Genomic DNA, 19,537 nt, shown 5'->3' on the forward strand with positions numbered 1-19,537 from the left:
AACATCTCTTAAACTTTTAGAGAAGAGTTTCCCACTCTTGTGTAAAATTGCTTGCACCTATTTAAACTTGCAATATTGCAATTTTATTGTTAATCCACCTATCTCAAACTCTTAGAGAGGACCTTTGATCTTCTTGTGCCATATTTGCTAGCGTCTCCTTGAACTTGAATTTTATTCCGTCCTTCTCAACATGATCTTTTTTATGCATATATCACTGGCCTGGCGTTTTTCAAAATACTCAATGGCAGACGGGCGACATATATTGGCTAGCGCCACCCGCCAACAGCGGAAGTTACTTGATTCTCTCCCAAGATCGCAGAAGCTCTGATTCTAAAAAGTTCTAAATGAAAAGATTATTACTAGCTATTGTATTTGAAGCTGTTTAAGCACCCATATGTCAATCCTCTTAAGCCAATGCACCCGAAGTCTATCCAATATTATAAGTGCTTAAAGAACTTATATCATACAGTATTAAATAATCAATATAACTATATGGATTCATAAGCATCTAATGGATGCTTCAACATCCACTCTTCTATACGTGGATCCGCCGTAGGTTGTATGTACCAAATTTTTTAAGTTATCACTCATGCTTACTTCTAACAACACTTGCAGCTGGTCTCTAAAGAACTTGACAATGTTCGAAAAAAGTGTACTATTATTAATGCATATAAATGAAATCTATTTGTAATTTGTTACCAATATAATGGGTCTAATTTGTGGTGTCCAACTGTGAAAAAGTAGAAACAATATTTTTTTTTAAAAGTAGAAACAATTCAAACAGGAGGAAGGATTTTTTTTTTTTATAACTTCCCTTTCCTCTTTCCATCATTAGTGTCCAAACATGGAGTCAAGAAATTCATATACCATTCATTGTGCCAAACTTGTTGGGCCGCCACTATCCCAAAAGATTTGAGTTGGACTACGAACGTGTAAATTAATAGAAGAACTAATCTAAATGGCAAGCCATTTTTAGCCACTTAAATTAAAAATAGATTGCACATATATAATTTATGTATAATATGTATATAATCATATATACTTAGTGTATAATTTATGTATACCAGCTAAAAAACGTAAATGCAATTTATGGAAAGATCCCCCAAACTAATATATAGCAAGATTGGGTTAGGTATCTGTAGGCCCAGAATACTCTAGATTGGGCCAAGACCAAATATTTGGGCTTTGTATCTCTTGGCCCAGATGTCGTTAGTGAAGGAAAAGAGCAAAAAGAACTAAACATGACAACATTACCAGGCACTGTGGCTAAACCCTCCCTTTTGACTGTCTGGGGAAGGAAAACTCATAATCTCAGCTCTTAACAAACAAAGAGATAGATATTGGGAGAGATCGGCATGGGAGATGGCAATACAAGCAGCAGAGGCGGCAATTCCAATAGCAGCAATCGGCCAGAGTGGCTGCAACACTACGATTTAATCGGAAAAATTGGGGAAGGTACTTACGGTTTGGTTTTCTTGGCTAAGATCAAAGCTAACCGCTCCAAATCTATTGCTATCAAGAAGTTCAAGCAATCTAAAGACGGCGACGGCGTTTCTCCCACCGCCATTCGCGAAATCATGGTCAAAATTAATATTAATTACTAAGTTCTTCTAGCAGAGAAATGTAAGTATTTATTTAGTTTTAACAATGGAGATATTCTTTGATTGATGCAGTTGCTTCGGGAGATTACCCATGAGAATGTTGTAAAGCTTGTCAATGTTCATATCAATCAAGCTGATATGTCCCTTTATCTCGCTTTTGACTATGCCGAGCATGACCTCTATGTGAGTCTCGTCTCGTCTCCTATACATTTAATTTTCCTATATAATTAGTGTTCCTGAAACAATATTGGGCATCTTAATAGGAAATTATTAGACATCATAGAGACAAGGTCAATCAGGCAATCAATCAGTACACAGTCAAGTCCCTTTTATGGCAACTGCTTAATGGCCTCAATTATCTTCACAGGCAAGCCATATTTATTAGCTCTCCTTTTTTTAGAACTATATTCTTTGGCTTTAATAATATTCCACTTCCTTTGTAGTAATTGGATTATACACCGAGACCTAAAGCCATCAAATATCTTGGTATGATTCTGGCCTGTCTGTCCATCCTTACATCTCTTCTTTTACATTTTTTTTTTGTAAATAACATTCTTATAATTAAAACATTCCTATACTTGTATCCTTTACTTCTCCTTACAGGTAATGGGTGACGGAGAGGAACATGGAGTTATTAAAATCGCTGATTTCGGCCTTGCAAGAATTTATCAGGCTCCATTGGAACCATTAGCTAAGAATGGGGTGAGACACACTTGTTATTGCAACTATAGCTTCTCCATCTCTCCTTTTTGGTTTAGCTTGTAATTGCAACTATGTGCGGTGCTTCTGCTTCCCCTTACCCCAGTGTAGAGTAGTTACACAAATTATATATAAAAAGCTTAAGCTATTCTCTATCAAGTGATATCAAAAGGTGTGGTCTAGGCGGTCAATTGAGCTGGAATGGACCATGGGAGACAAGGGTTCAAATCTAAGCAGAAACAAAAAAAATAATTATTCCCTCAATCCCATTTTATGTGATGGTGTTTGATTGCGCCCAAACTTTTAGAATGAAGAAATACTTTTGGAACTTGTGGTCTAAAACAAGCCATAGAAATATTAGTGGCTATAAATCAACACATTAAGGGTAAAATGGATCTTTTAAAGTTGAATTGTTACTAAATATAGAAAAGTGTCATTATTTTTTTGATTGACTAAAAAGGAAACAACAACAACAACAACAACCCAGTAAAATCCCACTAATGGGGTTTGGGGAGGGTAGTGTGTACGCAGACCTTACCCCTACCTCGAAGGAGTAGAGGGGCTGTTTCCGAAAGACCCTCGGCTCAAAAAAAAAAAAAAAGACAGAAGAGCAAAAAGGGAGACAATATTAGTATCACAACAACAATCGTAGGATAAATAGGAACACCATGAAATCCAGAAGAAAGATGCAAAGTAAAGGGAGACAATATTAGTAAATATTAGTATCACCACAACAGTCATAAGAAAAATAGGAACACCATGAAATCTAGAAGAAAGATGTAAAGCAAAAGCGATAGCTAGTAAATATGACCTGCACTGAAAACGAAATAGTAAGCCGCAACATTCCCACTAGTTATCTTAGACAAAAACCCTACATGGCTAGTCCCACCATGTTACGAAGTAAGGCACGACTCAACTACCTCTTAACCTACAACCCTAATACTCGACCTCCACATCTTCCTGTCATGTCCTCGAAAATCTGGAGACTCGCCATATCCTGCCTGATCACCTCTCCCCAATACTTCTTAGGCCACCCTCTACCTCTTCTCGTGCCCTCCGTAACCAGCTGCTCACACCTCCGTACCGGAGCATCTGGGCTTCTCCTCTGAACATGTCCGAACTATCTAAGCCTCGCTTCTCGCATCTTGTCATCAATGGGAGCCACATGCACCTTCTCCCGAATATCATCATTCCTAATCTTATCTATCCTAGTGTGCCCGCACATCCACCGCAACATTCTCATTTCTACTACTTTCATCTTCTGGATATGCGAGTTCTTAACGGGCCAACACTCAGCCCCATACATCATGGCCGGTCTAACCACCGCTTTATAAAACTTACCTTTGAGTATCAGTGGTACTTTCTTGACACACAGGACTCCAGATGCTAACCTCCACTTCATCCATCCTACCCCAATACCGTCTGTGACATCCTCGTCCATCTCCCCTTCCCCCTGGATAACCGAACCAAGGTACTTGAAGCTGCCTCTACTCGGGATGACCTGCGAATCAAGCCTCACATCCACTCCCACTTCCCCTGGCTCAGCGCTGAACTTACACTCCAGGTATTCTGTCTTCGTCCTGCTCAGCTTGAAACCCTTAGACTCAAGAGCCTGTCTCCAAACCTCCAGCCTCTCGTTAACACCAGCTCGCGACTCATCAATCAGAACTATGTCATCGGCGAATAGCATGCACCATGGCACATCCTCTTGAATATGGTGTGTTAATGCGTCCATCACCAGGGCGAATAAGAACGGACTGAGCACAGAACCTTGGTGTAACCCCATTACAACCGGAAAATGCTCAGATTCGCCTCCTACTGTACTAACCCGAGTTTTAGCCCCATCATACATGTCCTTAATCGCCATAATGTAGGGAACCGACACACCTTTTGCCTACAGGCATCTCCAGAGAATTTCTCTAGGAACCTTGTCATACGATTTCTCTAGGTCAATAAACACCATGTGCAGATTCTTCTTCCTCTCTCTGTATAGTTCCACCAACCTTCTAACAAGGTGTATAGCTTCTGTAGTCGAACGACCCGATATGAACCCAAACTGGTTGTCGGATATAGACACTGTCATCCTCACCCTCGCTTCAACCACCCTCTCCCACACTTTCATGGTGTGACTCAGTAATTTGATACCCCTATAATTGTTACAACTCTGGATATCACCTTTGTTCTTATACAATGGAACTACCGTACTCCACCTCCACTCATCCGGCATCCTTTTCCCCTTAAAAATAATATTAAACAACCTAGTCAACCACTCCAAACCTGCTCTCCCCACACACTTCCAAAATTCCACCGAAATCTCATCTGGCCCGGTCGCTCTGTCCCTACTCATCTTACGCATAGCTCCCACGACCTCCTCAACCTCGATACGCCTGCAGTACCCAAAGTCATGGTGACTCTTGGAATGCTCCAATTCGCCTAGCACAATATCCCGATCCCCTTCTTCATTCAGAAGTTTATGAAAGTAAGTCTGCCATCTCCTCTTAATCTGGGCATCTTCCATTAATACTCTACCATCTTCGTCCTTGATGCATCTCACTTGGTCCAAATCCCGAGCCTTTCTCTCTCTCAACTTGGCCAGCCGGAATAACTTCTTCTCCCTATCTTTTTCCCCCAATTCCTCGTACATACGACCATAAGCCGCAGTCTTAGCCTCTGTGACCGCCAGCTTAGCCTCCTTCCTAGGTGCCTTATACCTATCCATGCACACTCGCCTCTCCTCCTCACCTATGCTCCCCACTAACTTCAGGTACGCCGCCTTCTTTGCTTCCACTTTACCTTGGACCACTTCATTCCACCACCAGTCTCCTTTGTGCCCACCAGAGACGCCCGTCGAGACCCCTAACACCTCTCTCGCAGCCTCCCTTATACAGTCAGCTGTCGTTGACCACATAATGCTCGCGTCACCACTGCTCCTCCAAGCTCCCATAGCCGACAACCGCCCCTCCAACGTTTGGGCTTTATCCTTAGTTAAGGCTCCCCACCTGATTCTCGGTCTTCCTCGAGTAGACCTTTTCCTCCTCATTAACATAATACCGACGTCCATCACCAAGAGCCTATGCTGCGTCGCGAGTATCTCACCCGGAATCACCTTGCAATCCTTGCACAACCCTATGTCACACCTCCTGAGGAGGAGATAGTCAATCTGGGTCTTCGCCATCGCATTTTGAAAAGTAACCAAATGCCCCTTCCTCTTCTGAAAGTTAGAGTTCGCAATCATCAACCCAAAAGCCTTAGCGAAGTCCAACAACGATGTACCTCCTCCGTTCCTCTCCCCAAAACCAAAGCCTCCATGCACCTCGCCATAACCACCTGCGGTCGACCCAATATGCCCATTGAAATCCCTCCTATGAATAGCTTCTCAGCAGGCGGAACCTGACGCACAATTTCATCTAACCCTTCCCAGAAGCTACGTTTAACCTTCTCATCTAGGCCCACATGCGGCGCATAGGCGCTAACGATGTTTAGGGTGCACTCTCCAACCACCAATTTAATAGTCATCAATCTATCATTCACTCGTCTAACCTCAACCACAGACTCTCTAAGTTCCCTATCCACCAAGATGCCCACTCCATTCTTACCTTTCTGGACTCCTGAGTACCAAAGTTTATACCAGTCCACGTCCCTCGCCCTCGACCCTACCCACCTTGTCTCCTGGACACACGCTATATTGACCCTCCTCTTCTGGAGGATCTTCACCAACTCTATAGATTTACCCGTCAATGTACTTACGTTCCATGACCCAATTCTCAACCTACAGACACCCTTGTTCCTTTTACCTCCCTTGTCTCCCGCCCCACCCCTTAAACCCTGCCCTACCTTCCGCCCCACCCCCCGTTCCCCCCGAGGACATGACCTCACTCGACCATTCCAGACCACAACCACTCTACCTATGGCAGAGTAAGGGGAATCACTATCACACAAGGCAACAAACCAAATCAGAAGAATACAAGTTGCAACAACAGGCACACTAATACGGTAAATAAACTAGTATGAGGTAAGATGTCAGCAATTTAACTCACACAACAAAGGGAAACTGGAAAACGGGAGGTACCAACTCCCGCGAGCAGAAAAAATACAATAAAAATACCGATACCACGAGTACCAGATATAGAACGAAAGAACCTGGAGCAAGTTTTCCTGAAGCGTGTCGGATCTGCTCAAGAGCACTGGTAAGTTCTGCTGTGTCCCGCCTGAAAGTTGTTCGGAAGTCGCCGGAATTTATGAAACTTGCCGGCAATCTGAACACACCCGGAAATAGTCTGTCCTCGCCGGGAAGAAGCTGCACCCGTCCAAAGAAACAGACGCACCCACACACATAAGGGAGGGGGAAGAGAGAAAGGGAAAGAGAGAGAGGGGAAGAAGAAGATGGTCCGCCCTCTAATTCTCACACACACACACACACAAAAAAAAAAAATTAACGTAGAGAGCTCAACTTTAAGCTACCAGTGATTTCACGAAACGGAGGTCGCCGGAACCAGTTAAAGCATTTGGAGATAAGGGAAAAGTGAAAAGGGGTTCAAATTAGGGAAAAACGTGATTGAAGCTAGAGTGAAAAACGTTATTGTAGATCTGAAAAGGCTGATGAAAAAAAATATTAAAGCAGCAAACTTTTTTTTAAATTGCTAACAGTTGTTCAATTTTTGTATAGATGTCTCTACTTTTTGTATCGTTCTCGTATTGGTATATTTTCCAAACGAATCAATAGAAAAAAGTGGCCTAGTTTCTTTGTTTCTTTCACCTTTTTAGGAGAGAAGCTCAGAAAACTAGTTTAAGCATAACTAAATGCAGACCGTGAGAACTTTGAACCACATAAAATGCAAATTAACTAGTAAGACTCACAAACTATGCCAAATCGGAATAGGAAGCCTCGTTAAGCAAAAAGGAGCATCTACACAAGAAATTACAACAAAATATATAATATAATTTGGATAAAACCGTCTAGAATCATCAGAAAGAAGAATTGGGGTTTATGTGCTGGTCAATTTCACCGGAGAAAGAGGGATACTTACCAGTAAAGTTCACCGGCGAAAGAGTGAGATTGTCGGAAAAACAAACAGAAGTTCTTCTCGAATAGGCTGTCAAAGTTGACTAAATGTGTTGATCTGACTAAAAAGGAAAGAGTGTCGCATAAATTGGGACCGTGGATTAGATGATTTTTTTTCCATCTGTATAAGCCTTGATGGAAAAACTGTGTTGGTGGGAGGTAAAGAGTTATGCGGCACCTGTTCTGGCGGGAGGTAGCACTTAGTGAATACGTCGAGGTGTGCCCTTGGCTGAATACCATTGTTATCCAACAAAAGCTATTCCATATCAATTGCTGTAGATAAAGTCCGAAAAGCTTCAAGCTTCCCTTGTTTCCTCGTCTCCTCTTATCTTTCTCTTCAAAAGGTGTGGTCTAGGCGGTCAATTGGGCTGGAATGGACCATGTGAGACCATGGTTCAAATCTAAGCAGAGACAATAAAAGTTACTCGCTCTGTCCCAATTTATGTGATGGTATTTGATTGGGCACACTAAACATATTGAGTGTTTATATTGATCTGAAAATTATCACTAAAGGCCCAATACATTAATGTTAGAAAATGATTAAACCTAACTAATCTTCTTTTGATAGTACTAAATATATTTTTGAAAAAGATGGAATTTCGTCCCCCCCCCCCCCCCCTAAAAGCTGTGGTCTAGGCGGTCAATTGGGCTGGAATGGACCATGTGAGACCATGGTTCAAATCTAAGCAGAGACAAAAAAAGTTACTCGCTCTGTCCCAATTTATGTGATGGCATTTGATTGGGCACACTAAACATATTGAGTGTTTATATTGATCTGAAAATTATCACTAAAACCCCAATACATTAATGTTAGAAAATGATTAAACCTAACTAATCTTCTTTTGATAGTACTAAATATATTTTTGAAAAAGATGGAATTTCGTCCCCCCCCCCCCCCCTCTAAACCCCCTAAAAAAATGGCCAAGGAGTAACTTAAGAAAATTGAGAAACTACCCAGCAGTTGAAGAACAACCAAAATGAAATTGGTTTGACTTGTTTTTTGGTTTTCTAGGCTTTTATAAACCCAACAACCAAATTTTGTTGTACAATCCTGCTGTAATTTTTGAAACCAAAACAAGTTGGTCCCAAAACGAAACTGATAAGTTCCATTATGAAAAATTGCTTAAGCCGTTCAACTTTGAGAGAACCAAGATTAAGGGGGTGTTTGGATTGCTTATTTTAAGTGCTTATTGGCTTTTAAGCACTTTTTTAGTTTTTGTGGTGTTTGACAATGATAAAAAGTGCTTAAAAACACTTACTTTTAAGCATGAAAAGTGCAAAAATAAGCCAAAAGCTAAAAGTTGGGTATTACCAACTTATGACTTTTAAAATGTGATTGTTTAAAATATATTCTCTTATTTTTTTGATTAAGTAATAATTTATTGGTTTTTTTATTAAGTAATACTTTAGTGATGTTGTAGGCAAACCCTGTTAAGTCTTATACGACAAAGTAGAGGACTGAAGAAAAATATAGTTCTTCACGAACAACACCCATTTATCTAGAGTAATGGCCTCTATTGGGTAAAACTCACAAAAAACAAAGACAGGCCCTCACCCCTCATCCCTTGGCATCTATTTCTTCTACACTGCCACACATATTGTGTGTTTAATATATATGAATTTTCGTATGTAGTTTAACACTGTTTTAAAAGGCGTTTTCGGAGCGAGCCCTGGGGCGAGGCGCACCAAAAACGCCCCGAGGCGATGGTGCGGCGCGAAAGTCTCAAGAGGCGTATGCCCAGCAATTCAGGGCGCACGCCCGGGCGTTTGAGGCGCGTTGTTTTAGTGAGGCGTAAGCCCAGAGACTTTTTCAAATTAAAACAAAATTTGTTGAATAAGCCCTTCATATAATACCCAAATTCTCAAAAGTCAGCATGGTCTTTTCCAATTCTTTATCTTGTCCGCTAGTCTGCTAATATCTCCCAAAAGCAACGAATATTCAATTTTTTTTTTACAAATACAAAGAAAATTCCATTCTCCTTCGTAGCAGCAAGTTCAAAGTTCAAATTGCAGTTTAGTCATCCTTTTTGTTCCTCTATGTAGAAAATTTTATTCTTTTAGACTCAAGTTACTCGTGCTTGTAAGTAGCGTATAATAGATTGTTTTGACTAGTTTTTTGTGAGGATGGAGCACATATATATATATATATATATATATATATATATATATATATATATATATATATTATAGATTTCACATATTTATAATTTTCTTCAATTTTTATGTAATTTTACCTTTATTGTAATTATATTATTTTATAAAATATTAAAAATTAAATACCTATGGGGCTTACGCCTCGTGCCTCGGGGTTTACGCCTCGCTGAGGCATATGTAAAACGCTTCGCCTTACGCCCATGCCTTTTAAAACACTGGTTTAACATAGTCTGTATGACTGATCTGTTGAACCCACTTTGTGTAAATGAAGATGATGAGATGGATTACTAAATAACATGGGCCGGGTTAAAACTAAGAATATTTGAAGAGTTTGAGAATGACAAAGATACATATGACCAGCATCACATTATTTCTGTTTGTCACAACTTTACAACAACAACAACAAACCCAATATAATCCCACAGGTGGGGTCTGGGGAGGTAGTGTGTGCGCAGACCTTACCCCTACCTGGATAGGTAGAGAGGCTGTTTCCGATAGACCCTCAGCTCAAGAAAAGGTGGCAAGAAAGAAAAGGGAAGAAGAAGAAGAAGAAAGAGGGGCAAGAAAGAAAGAAGAGGGAGACAAAAAACAATAAGGAAAAATGGGAGAAAAAGTAGCATCAAATAATAACAATCAGGGAGCAACAATTTTCTGTAAAAGGGAGAAAAAGTAGCATCAAATAGTAACAATCAGGGAGCAACAATTTCCAGTAGCAGTTTTAAAAAAAAAAACAACGGACGTGATAGCTATGTACCAGATATACTAACAAACTAGAAGAATTTGTCACAACTTTGGCCATGTTAATTCTTTTGCTCCTGACATACTTACCAGTCCTACATTTTGATAAGAATTGATTTTCTGATTGAGCTGCAGGAGTGGAAGTTAAATACAAAACGATGATTCCTTATTCTTTTCTTTCTCTTTAGATGCACATTTGACTTTCTTTGTCGGATATCACTGCTTTGTAGTAACTTTGAAATTTTGTACGTTGAGTACTGACAGGTTGTAGTGACCATCTGGTATCGTGCACCAGAGTTACTTCTTGGGGCAAAACACTACACAAGTGCAGTTGGTATGACCCTTTGTCTTTTGAGCTTCAATAATTGTCACTCTAAATAAGTAAACGTTTTTTCCTTTTCAACCAAGAAAAATATGTTTATGTAGATATGTGGGCTGTTGGCTGTATATTTGCCGAGCTTCTTACTCTAAAGCCACTATTTCAAGGGCAAGAAGTGAAAGGAACACCAAACCCGTTCCAGGTTAAATATTTTGTACTCTCAACATTGCGTTTATGCTTTTCCTTTTGGGGGTTCAATAGCATATCATTGATCTTTTTGCCGTGTAACTTTTTATTTTAATCATCTAATGAACAATGCTCGTAATGCAGCTTGACCAACTTGACAAGATATTTAAGGTTCTCGGTGAGGATTAGTTTTTGAATCTTCTCTTTGTTCCTTTTACTTGTTTGAACACTGCACTTAAGTCATATGGTTGTCAGGTCATCCCACACCAGAAAAGTGGCCAACGCTGGTAAACCTTCCACATTGGCAATCTGACGTGCAGCGTATTCAAGGACATAAGTAGTAGGTTCATTCATACTGCTTTTAGTATTAAGGATTTCTTTTAGCAGTGAATTGTCTTGCCGTCCTTGCCTTGCAATTGGATTTATCATCTAAAAGTTTTATTGTTTCCCTTGCAGTGACAATCCTGCACTTTATAGTGTTTTGCACCTGCCTCCCAAAAGTCCTGCATATGACCTCCTTTCTAAGATGCTTGAGTATGTGCCCATTTCTTAGTTAATGCAGCATTTAGTTTGTAATGCTTTCAAATCCAATATACCTGCCAGATGATGGTATGCATGCTAAATTTCTGGGGTTTTAATCCTTGTCAGAGATGGCATGTTGTCACGACCCAAAATCCAACTAGTCGTGATGGCACCTAACCCAACCCGTTAGGTAAGCCAATTACCAACTATCCAATTTCAATAATAATTATTAAAGCAATTTAAGTGAATAAAGGTCTTAATCGTGTACAATCCCAAGAACTGGTAGTACAAATCATGAACTTCTAAGAAAAGAGTATACAAAGCGGAAATGAAATAAATACATAGTCTGTTTGAATAATACATAAACAAAGCTTTTATAACTCTAAGGCTACCCTGAACAAGAGGCAGCTACAACAGGAACGCAAGTACATTTTCAAGTCCCGCAACCATCGAGCACAACAACAACAACAGCCAACATCTGCACGCAATGTGCAGAAGTGTAGTATCAGTACAACCGACCCCATGTACTGAGTAAGTAACAAACCTAGCCGTAGGTTGAAAGTAGTGACGAGCTTCCACCAAGGTCGGGTCCATAATCAATAGTCCACAACAATCCATAATAACATAAAGCAAATAATACCAGAAATAACTCAGAGATAAAATGCTCATCCAAATCATGATTTAAAAAAAAAATGATAGTTCTTCCTTTCAAATACATCAGTGAAAACCCAAATCGTTTGCCGAAGTTGCCAAAAATATGAATAGTTTGAAAACAATAATTTCTCCCAAAATTTTTTCAATAATAAATAAGATATTTCATTTTCCTTCCGGATAACCCGTGTAAAACAAATGCATCACTATGCCCATCTGTAAAAATGTGTGAGAAATCATGAATGATGTGATGTTGTACAGCATGTGGAAAAATACATCTCTATGCCTGTATGTCATGTGTGCATGCCAATGCGATGCAATTCAGTGATAAAATCATAAACAGCCCCTCGGGCAGAACATCACTCATATACAGCCCCTTGATCACCAATCTAGCTTTTAGAATTTTGACGGGTAACCTTTCCCCATCAGCACCTACATTTACAATAAACAACCCACGACATTCAATTGTTATCTTACCCTATTTTAAAAAAATGATCTTCAAATTATCATTATCATGAAGAACCGTCATTTTCTCAATCATCACTTGAAGCCAGCCCAGACGAGCCATTGCTTAGCTACAATCTTGTGTATTTTGACGGTGGAGAAATTTGTTTCAAAGGCATGATATGAGGGTGATAATTGGTGATACTTTAAGAAATTTAAAACATGATAATGATTGCGAGTAGTACTAGTACCTTTTACAAGAGCAATTGGGAGACCAAGTTCATCATATAGAGTATCCTACCGAAGCAGGGGATGGCGTTGGAGTAGGTAATGAGTCACTAGGTGGACTTTGGGTACTTGTATCATCAATAGAATCAGCAGGCAAATGGTTTGATCGAGACCGTCTAGAGTAAACCTGAAGTGGAGCTGAACTAGGGAGAGCTAGAGGCAGAAGAGTTCGATTGGAAAAATTATGACATGGCTTATTGATTTTCTGAATTTGATGAGAAGTGCGAGGATATCATGAAAAATGTTACATTTGCTAATACAAAGGACTTAATTTGTTTGTAATAGGATCATAGGATTGGTAACCTTTTTGAAGACGAGACTATTCCTAGGATTGGTAACCTTGGGTTGATGTTTATCTTTTCAAGGAGTTAGATCTTGAATAAAGCATGTTAAAATAAACACACAGGGAGGAAGAGGTCTCTTGATAGAGTAAAGTTTCTTGTGCTTCAAAATATCTGAAGGCATACGACTAATTAAATAGCAAGCAGTTATGACAATTCACCCTGAAAAACGAATAGGGACATGAGCATCAATAATTGATTTCAAGTTGTTTCATTTAAATGCATATTCTTCCCTTTAGCTATTCCATCTTGTTAGGAGTATGCAGACAAGATCATAAATGAAGAATGCCTTAGAGAAAGACATAAAAGTGGAGAAAGGTGTTGAGAAATATTCCCTTCATTATCGCCGACTAGTTCCTTGACAGATACACCAAATTGAGTATGAATTTCAACATAATTTTATTTCGGAGATACAAAACAATTCAAATTTATTCTTCATTAGAAATAACCAAATGCAACGAGAATGCTCATCGATTAAAGCAATGATGTACTTAAAGGCACCCCAAATGTCTGAGTGAATAATTTCAAACATAGTTGTAACCCCGTTTTGACCCTCTTTGGGAAAAAGGCATCTCTATGTTTACCTAGCTGACATAACTCACATTCTAAGGAAGACAAGTGCTCCTGTTTGAACATAGATTTTTTTTTCACTTTTTGTTTTCAAAAAGAATTTTGAAAACATTGTTTGTTCATGGATTTAGAAAATATTTTGAAAAATTTTCAAGTTCCAAAAATTGGTTTGGGCCACTTTGGGTGAAATCTTTTCTTCCACTCACAAAACGTCAACTTGTTTTCAAGCAAAATGCATGTCCAAACAGAAACTTCAACTTTCAAAAATTATTTTTCAACACAACTTAAAAAACTAATTTTTTCAAGTTTCAACCAAATCTATGTCCTACCGCCTACTTAGAAAGACTCAACACCATCTTCTATAATTTAAAAATACTTGGATGTCTCGAGTGATTATGAAGAAGATGAGAAGAAGCACTCAAAGTAAAAGCACCATGTGTTTTTGGGCTTAGATAAGTGATAAGTTTTGTGGCTCATGTTCTATTCCAATTGTCTATCCTATTCTTCGGTCCCGCACAAAAATAGAGTTAGCCAAGAAGGTTACAAAACAACTTAGGTTCTTGGTCAATTTACTAATGGATATTTATATGGATGTTTTGGGGTAAAATGAATTAACATTAAAAGCAATGAAGGAGGAGGATAAGCCTTACCTATTCCTTTAATCATAGTTTTTGATCCATTAACTAATGTGACAAAGGAAAAGGTCAGAGGGGAATTAAGTGTATACAAATGATTCTTATTACCAGAAATGCGATTACGTGTGTCTTAAGGTGAAAACTGTGTGACATAAGCAAATGGATTACGTGATTAACTTGTGCAAGTAGTGGGGATTAAAACGACTGTTGTCTAGTTGTTTTGTACTGTAGAGAATTATCACAACTCCATTCAAAGAAGTAGAGTGAGGAATGCCATTACTACTGGCTTGCACTTTTACAAAGGAAGGAAACAAAGACAATATGATTCATTCATTTTTAAGAGGAACAAGAAAATTCTTGCTTGAGAATAAATTAGAACGAATAGAGATGAATGAAAAGTTTAGAAGAAATTGCACCACTTCAACTCAAAATAAAGAAATGAAAGAGAGAAGATATATTGAAGACTTAGGATTTATGTAAGCCAAGAGTTCAAAGGATTTTGATAGAGAAGATAGAGCAGGAAGACGTGCACAGCCGCCTGAAACGGTCACCGGTATAGTGGCTAGTGGAAAAGTCTCAGAATATTAGATGTCAAAAAAAGTGATGGAATAAACAGCAGAAAAAGCTGCCAGGATAGTCACCAAAGAAGGCTACTTGAGTCTCTACAAAAATCGTAGAGGCTCTGATACCATGTTAAAATAGTAGAAAATGAAAGAAGATTTAAAGAAGGAATTGATTGCTTGATTTGTTCTTTGAGCATCATCATAATTTGTAATGTTATAATTCAATTAAAGTTGTCCTTAACCACTTTAATTCTTATTAACCAATTCATACAAAGTCATACTCGAATCTTAACATTAATTTGTATCTACCCACCAAATCATACAAAATGTTACATAATCTTAACAGGTGCAATGGAATGTAAAGAGGCCTATCTGGAAGATTTAGCAGGATGTTCCAACATTTTTTGGTGTTTGTTGTTGAAAAATAATAACATACTGATGTTTTGAAGGGAGCTATTCTCCTATCCATACTTTGAAATATAGATGTCTCACTAACATTCTTTGTTGGAACAAACATCACATTGTAAATAATGTTGTTCAGTTTTTTTTTACTTTGTAAGCTCCTTACGAAGTTTATAATTTCAATGTCTACTGGATGTGATCTTAATGAAATTTCACTTTATTTGATCAAAAAGAATATATCTCTAATAAGACCTAAAAACCTCCTCGCGAACTAAATTTTGATCATAGCCTGGTATTTTACCTAAATGGATATTTTTTCTTCTATCTTGTCCTATTTCACCAAAGTGTGCATGGATTTTAAAAGATTGTAGGTCTTTCCAATAACTTTCTTCCATGCGATTTTAGGTCTACCTCGACACTTTTTAACACCTTAATCACCATTGTTTCATACCTATGCATAAGTGCTTTTGGAGATTGACACAGGACATGACAAACCATCAAGCCAACTTTTCGCAGTTTTTCTGTATGTGCTACTTGCACTTTTAGCTGGATATGATCATTTGTAATCTTGTCATCCTGTATGATCGCACATCCATCATAAAATTTGCATTCGTGAAATACTCATCATATTGATATGTTGGACCGTAGGGCCCAGCATTCACTCTCATAAAATATTGCTGGTCTTACAACCATTTTATAGAACTTGCCTTTATATTGGTAAGTGTCCTCTTATCCTATAACACTCTGGTAGCACTTCTCCATTTCAACCATCCTATTTTGCTTTTGTGTGAACATTTTTTCCTATCATACCATTCTTCTGGAACCCGAGCCTAAAATTTGAATTGTTTGTATGTAGGCACCGCCAATTTCATCTAATCTCACCGCAACTTTACTATACTTGTTCTTTCTTAAAAAGAAACAAACGATGTTTTGAAGGAAATGTAGGTTCTTTATCTCAGTGAAATGTGCATGCCTATTCCTTTTATATATTTGGTGTAAAAATCTAATTGTAAATGATATAGGCCATAGCATTGAGTATGTCAATATCCTACATAGCTAAATAAGGAAGCTCTTGTATTTGTGAATTCTTTCGGTCTTAGAGCACTTTCTTGGTGCTATACACAATAGATGTACCTTACTTTTCTTTTTAAAAAATCCTTACTAAATTATAATGCAAGCATTTGATTTTATGCCCCAGTGTTACTTTTGCAGTTTTTATTGACATGTTACTTATGTTTCAGAAGCTTCTATTAATTGAGATCATTGTTATATTTTGACGTCATCTAATTTGCAGATATGATCCTCGCAAAAGGATAACAGCAACGCAAGCTCTCGAGCATGAGTATGGACTCTTCATCTCTCTCTCTCTCTCTCACACACACACTCTCTCTCTCTCTCTCTCTCTCTCTCTCTCTCTCTCTCTCTCTGGAGCATTATTCGCTTACAAATGGTTTCAAATATGATGGCATATTTCATCGCAAAATAAGTTTGTAAAATGGTTCTCAAGTATTCACTAATTGATTGAATATGTCCCTGATCAAAATTATTAGACAGTTAACTACTCTTTTGTATTTTGTTGTCCCGTCCAAAATAACAGAGCTGACCATTTCGATGTCCTCCTATTTCCATCCCTTAAGCAGTGGGCTTTCTTTTACTAAACAATTATTGAGCGTTATTGGTCCGCATACTGTACCTATTCAATTTCGTTTACCATGTTATAGACGTTTTTCAGCTGATCTTCCAGCCAGGCGAGGCTTCTTGCCAGTAGCTTTTTTCCTTGAAGTAGTAAAGTTGATATAGTGTTTGGTCTAGTGAAGTTATGTGGGGTTATTCCTTTTTATGCCGAAACACTTATCATGGTTTTGGAAATTTCTTGACATGAAATAGAGGAAACCTATTATTTAGCATTCGTTTTTCTATTACCTATATGATCAACGCTAGTTCATAAAAAATGTTGAATGTCAAGCTGACACCTAAAGTAGGGAAGTGAAGGCCTCGGCTTTCTTCTGAATTGTTATGATATTGGGTGGGTGCTTGCCTTGTATTATTGTTAAAGCTTTTTTATTTTTTCTGGTTTATAGGTACTTTCGGATGGAACCTCTACCTGGCCGCAAGTAAGTGCTTGCCTTCCATAGTCTCTTGGTCAAACAATTGATTTAGAAAAGTTTCACTAAGCTGGTATAATTAAACCATGCTAGAACACCCAAATACTTTTAATGAAATTTGAGAGTTACAAGTTTTACCTTTTTATATCCATTTAGACATGCTGTGGAGCTGTAGCACTTGTTGATGCTTTATATTTCCTTCATTCTGGGGAGACTACCTTTATTAATCTAGTAACTTCCATTAACCCTCAAAACTGCTTAATTGTGACAGTGCACTTGTACCACCACAGCCTGGAGAAAAAATTGTGAACTATCCAACTCGACCTGTGGACACGACTACAGACTTTGAAGGAACAATTAGTCTTCAACCTTCTCAGCCTGTGAGTACAAAAATCTCTATGTCGACTGGGTTCATATCTCCATGAATGCTGGTTTATTTCTTTGGTGTTTATTTACTACTGATACTGATATAGTTCTAATTTCCTAATATATGAAATTTCAATAAAAAAGACTGCTTGTATAGGAGTAACTAGAGAAAGCTAATAAAATAAAATAATAATTAAAAAAAAACTAGAGAAAGCTAATCAATTGAAACTATGTCACATTTTCATACTATAGGACTAGGATGGGGCCATATTGGTCAGTTGCATCTTGCTCATATTACTATTTGTTGGAGCAGGTATCATCAGGAAATGCAGCATCTGGTGGCATGCAAGGTCCCCATGTAATGCCAAATAGAACTGTGCCCCGACCGATGCCAATGGTCAACATGCAAAGGATGCAACCTCAGGCCATGTCTGCTTATAATCTTGCTTCTCAAGCTGGCATGGGTGCTGGAATGAACCCGGGAAACATGCCCATGCAGCGTGGTGTTGCTGCCCAGGCACATCAGCAGCAGGTTGCTCTAGTCAGCCTGGTACTGTTATACTTTCGGTAGTTCCTATCCCTAAATTGATTGATGCTTTTTATATGTCAATCAGATGAGAAGGAAAGATCCAGGAATGGGAATGCCTGGATACCCTCCACAACAGAAATCTAGACGTTTCTGAAAGTCTTTTTCAGCGACAATCATACACGTACACAACTCTGGTATGTTCCGTTTTAGTTTGTCTTTGTTTTTCTTTCCCCACAAAAAGTAGAAAGTTGGTGTTTATCATTTTTGAAAAAGGAGTAGATAATTTTTCCGCCTGCCTGTTTTAGTGAACCTCTCCTCTTCGTTGCAAAACTAGCAGGCAAGTGGGAGTAGCTGCCTCCGTAAGGTTTTAATTTTGGGATTCTTTTGAAGACCTTTCATTCTTTTGAGTTTCATGTCATGTTTAGTTCAAAAGAAAAAGAAGTAAAGATGGCCCTGCATTTTGATTAAAGGGCTGTGTTGTAACCTTTCTCTTGTTTCATATTTAGGCAGATGGGTTCAGGAAGATTATGTTTCTTCAGTCTGACCATGGATGGGCAAGTTTTCCCACATTTATGAAGCAGAAGAGAGTCAATTGGCACAATTGTTATGTCAGGTTGCGGATGGGACTCTCTTATGGATCAGATATTGCTCCATATCAGCTTTCACTAACGACATCAGTGTTGGTCTGCTCTGCCATGGCCGCTACTTAATCTATATGAACTGCATGCATAACCCATCTATACATTTGTATATATGTATATGTGTACAACAACCAATTATCAATGTATCAGGCAAGTCATTTTATTGTCTTCTTCTAACCTGAATCATATGTAGCAGATAGTGTTGGGTAAAATATGAATAGTGTATAGCGTGTTTACGTAAGAACATGAATTTTCACATTTACAGCTTTAGGGTCCAGTTTACAATTGAGCAATTATTTAGCAATCTGAAATGCTTTAACGGTTATGCATACTTTTAAGGGAAACACTCAATTGAAATTTCTGCAAATCAAACAGGTTCATTTAGGTTTGGGTTGTGATATGACATGAAGGAAAACATATACTAGTATATTCTTTAAGGTACGAGGAGAAAATGACAATGGTTCAAAACAAGAGTTAGTTTGTCAGTGAAAAATATTACTCAAATGCAAAATGATTTTTCTAGCAAGAAAATATTGATTAGTTACAAATAAACGTGTGCCGATGTCTTATTCTAAACTCGGTAAAAGTTATACTCACATACTTGCGCCATGTGGTTGTTAAGTCCATTATTGAGCTCCTAAATTGCGAGGACCTCCTAGGTAATCAACAAGAATATTCCCCAAGTCAACAAGATCACTTTGATACCCCTCCGCCTTCACTT

General features: G+C 38.4%; 1 protein-coding gene across 2 annotated transcripts; it reads left to right on the forward strand.

Moving 5' to 3' along the window:
- The first annotated feature begins 1,248 nt into the window (after positions 1-1,248).
- LOC104109134 (cyclin-dependent kinase E-1) lies at positions 1,249-19,078 on the forward strand. 2 transcript variants are annotated; one of them, XM_070192320.1, is made up of 16 exons: positions 1,249-1,580; positions 1,674-1,784; positions 1,865-1,968; positions 2,045-2,087; positions 2,205-2,303; positions 10,519-10,588; positions 10,681-10,775; positions 10,904-10,937; positions 11,015-11,099; positions 11,216-11,293; positions 16,470-16,517; positions 17,257-17,289; positions 17,552-17,660; positions 17,960-18,178; positions 18,261-18,369; positions 18,682-19,078. In XM_070192320.1, exons 1-15 carry the CDS (start codon positions 1,356-1,358, stop codon positions 18,327-18,329), a joined length of 1,422 nt encoding a protein of 473 aa, XP_070048421.1. In that variant the 5' UTR covers positions 1,249-1,355; the 3' UTR covers positions 18,330-18,369; positions 18,682-19,078. The 2 variants fall into 2 exon arrangements, with proteins under 2 accessions (XP_070048421.1, XP_070048422.1); XM_070192321.1 differs by having other exon boundaries at positions 1,252-1,580; positions 18,686-19,078.
- The last annotated feature ends 459 nt before the right edge of the window (positions 19,079-19,537 follow it).

Source organism: Nicotiana tomentosiformis, chromosome 12, assembly GCF_000390325.3.
Source record: "Nicotiana tomentosiformis chromosome 12, ASM39032v3, whole genome shotgun sequence".
Taxonomy (NCBI): domain Eukaryota; kingdom Viridiplantae; phylum Streptophyta; class Magnoliopsida; order Solanales; family Solanaceae; genus Nicotiana; species Nicotiana tomentosiformis.

What these genes read in the sequence shown, in the direction of transcription:
- LOC104109134 (XM_070192320.1), top strand. Translation starts at nt 1,356, where the DNA reads ATGGGAGATGGCAATACAAGCAGCAGAGGCGGCAATTCCAATAGCAGC. An exon ending in GGCCTCAATTATCTTCACAG is followed by an intron (nt 1,969 to 2,044) that starts GCAAGCCATATT and finishes CTTCCTTTGTAG; the next exon opens with TAATTGGATTATACACCGAG. An exon ending in CTCCTTTCTAAGATGCTTGA is followed by an intron (nt 11,294 to 16,469) that starts GTATGTGCCCAT and finishes TCTAATTTGCAG; the next exon opens with ATATGATCCTCGCAAAAGGA.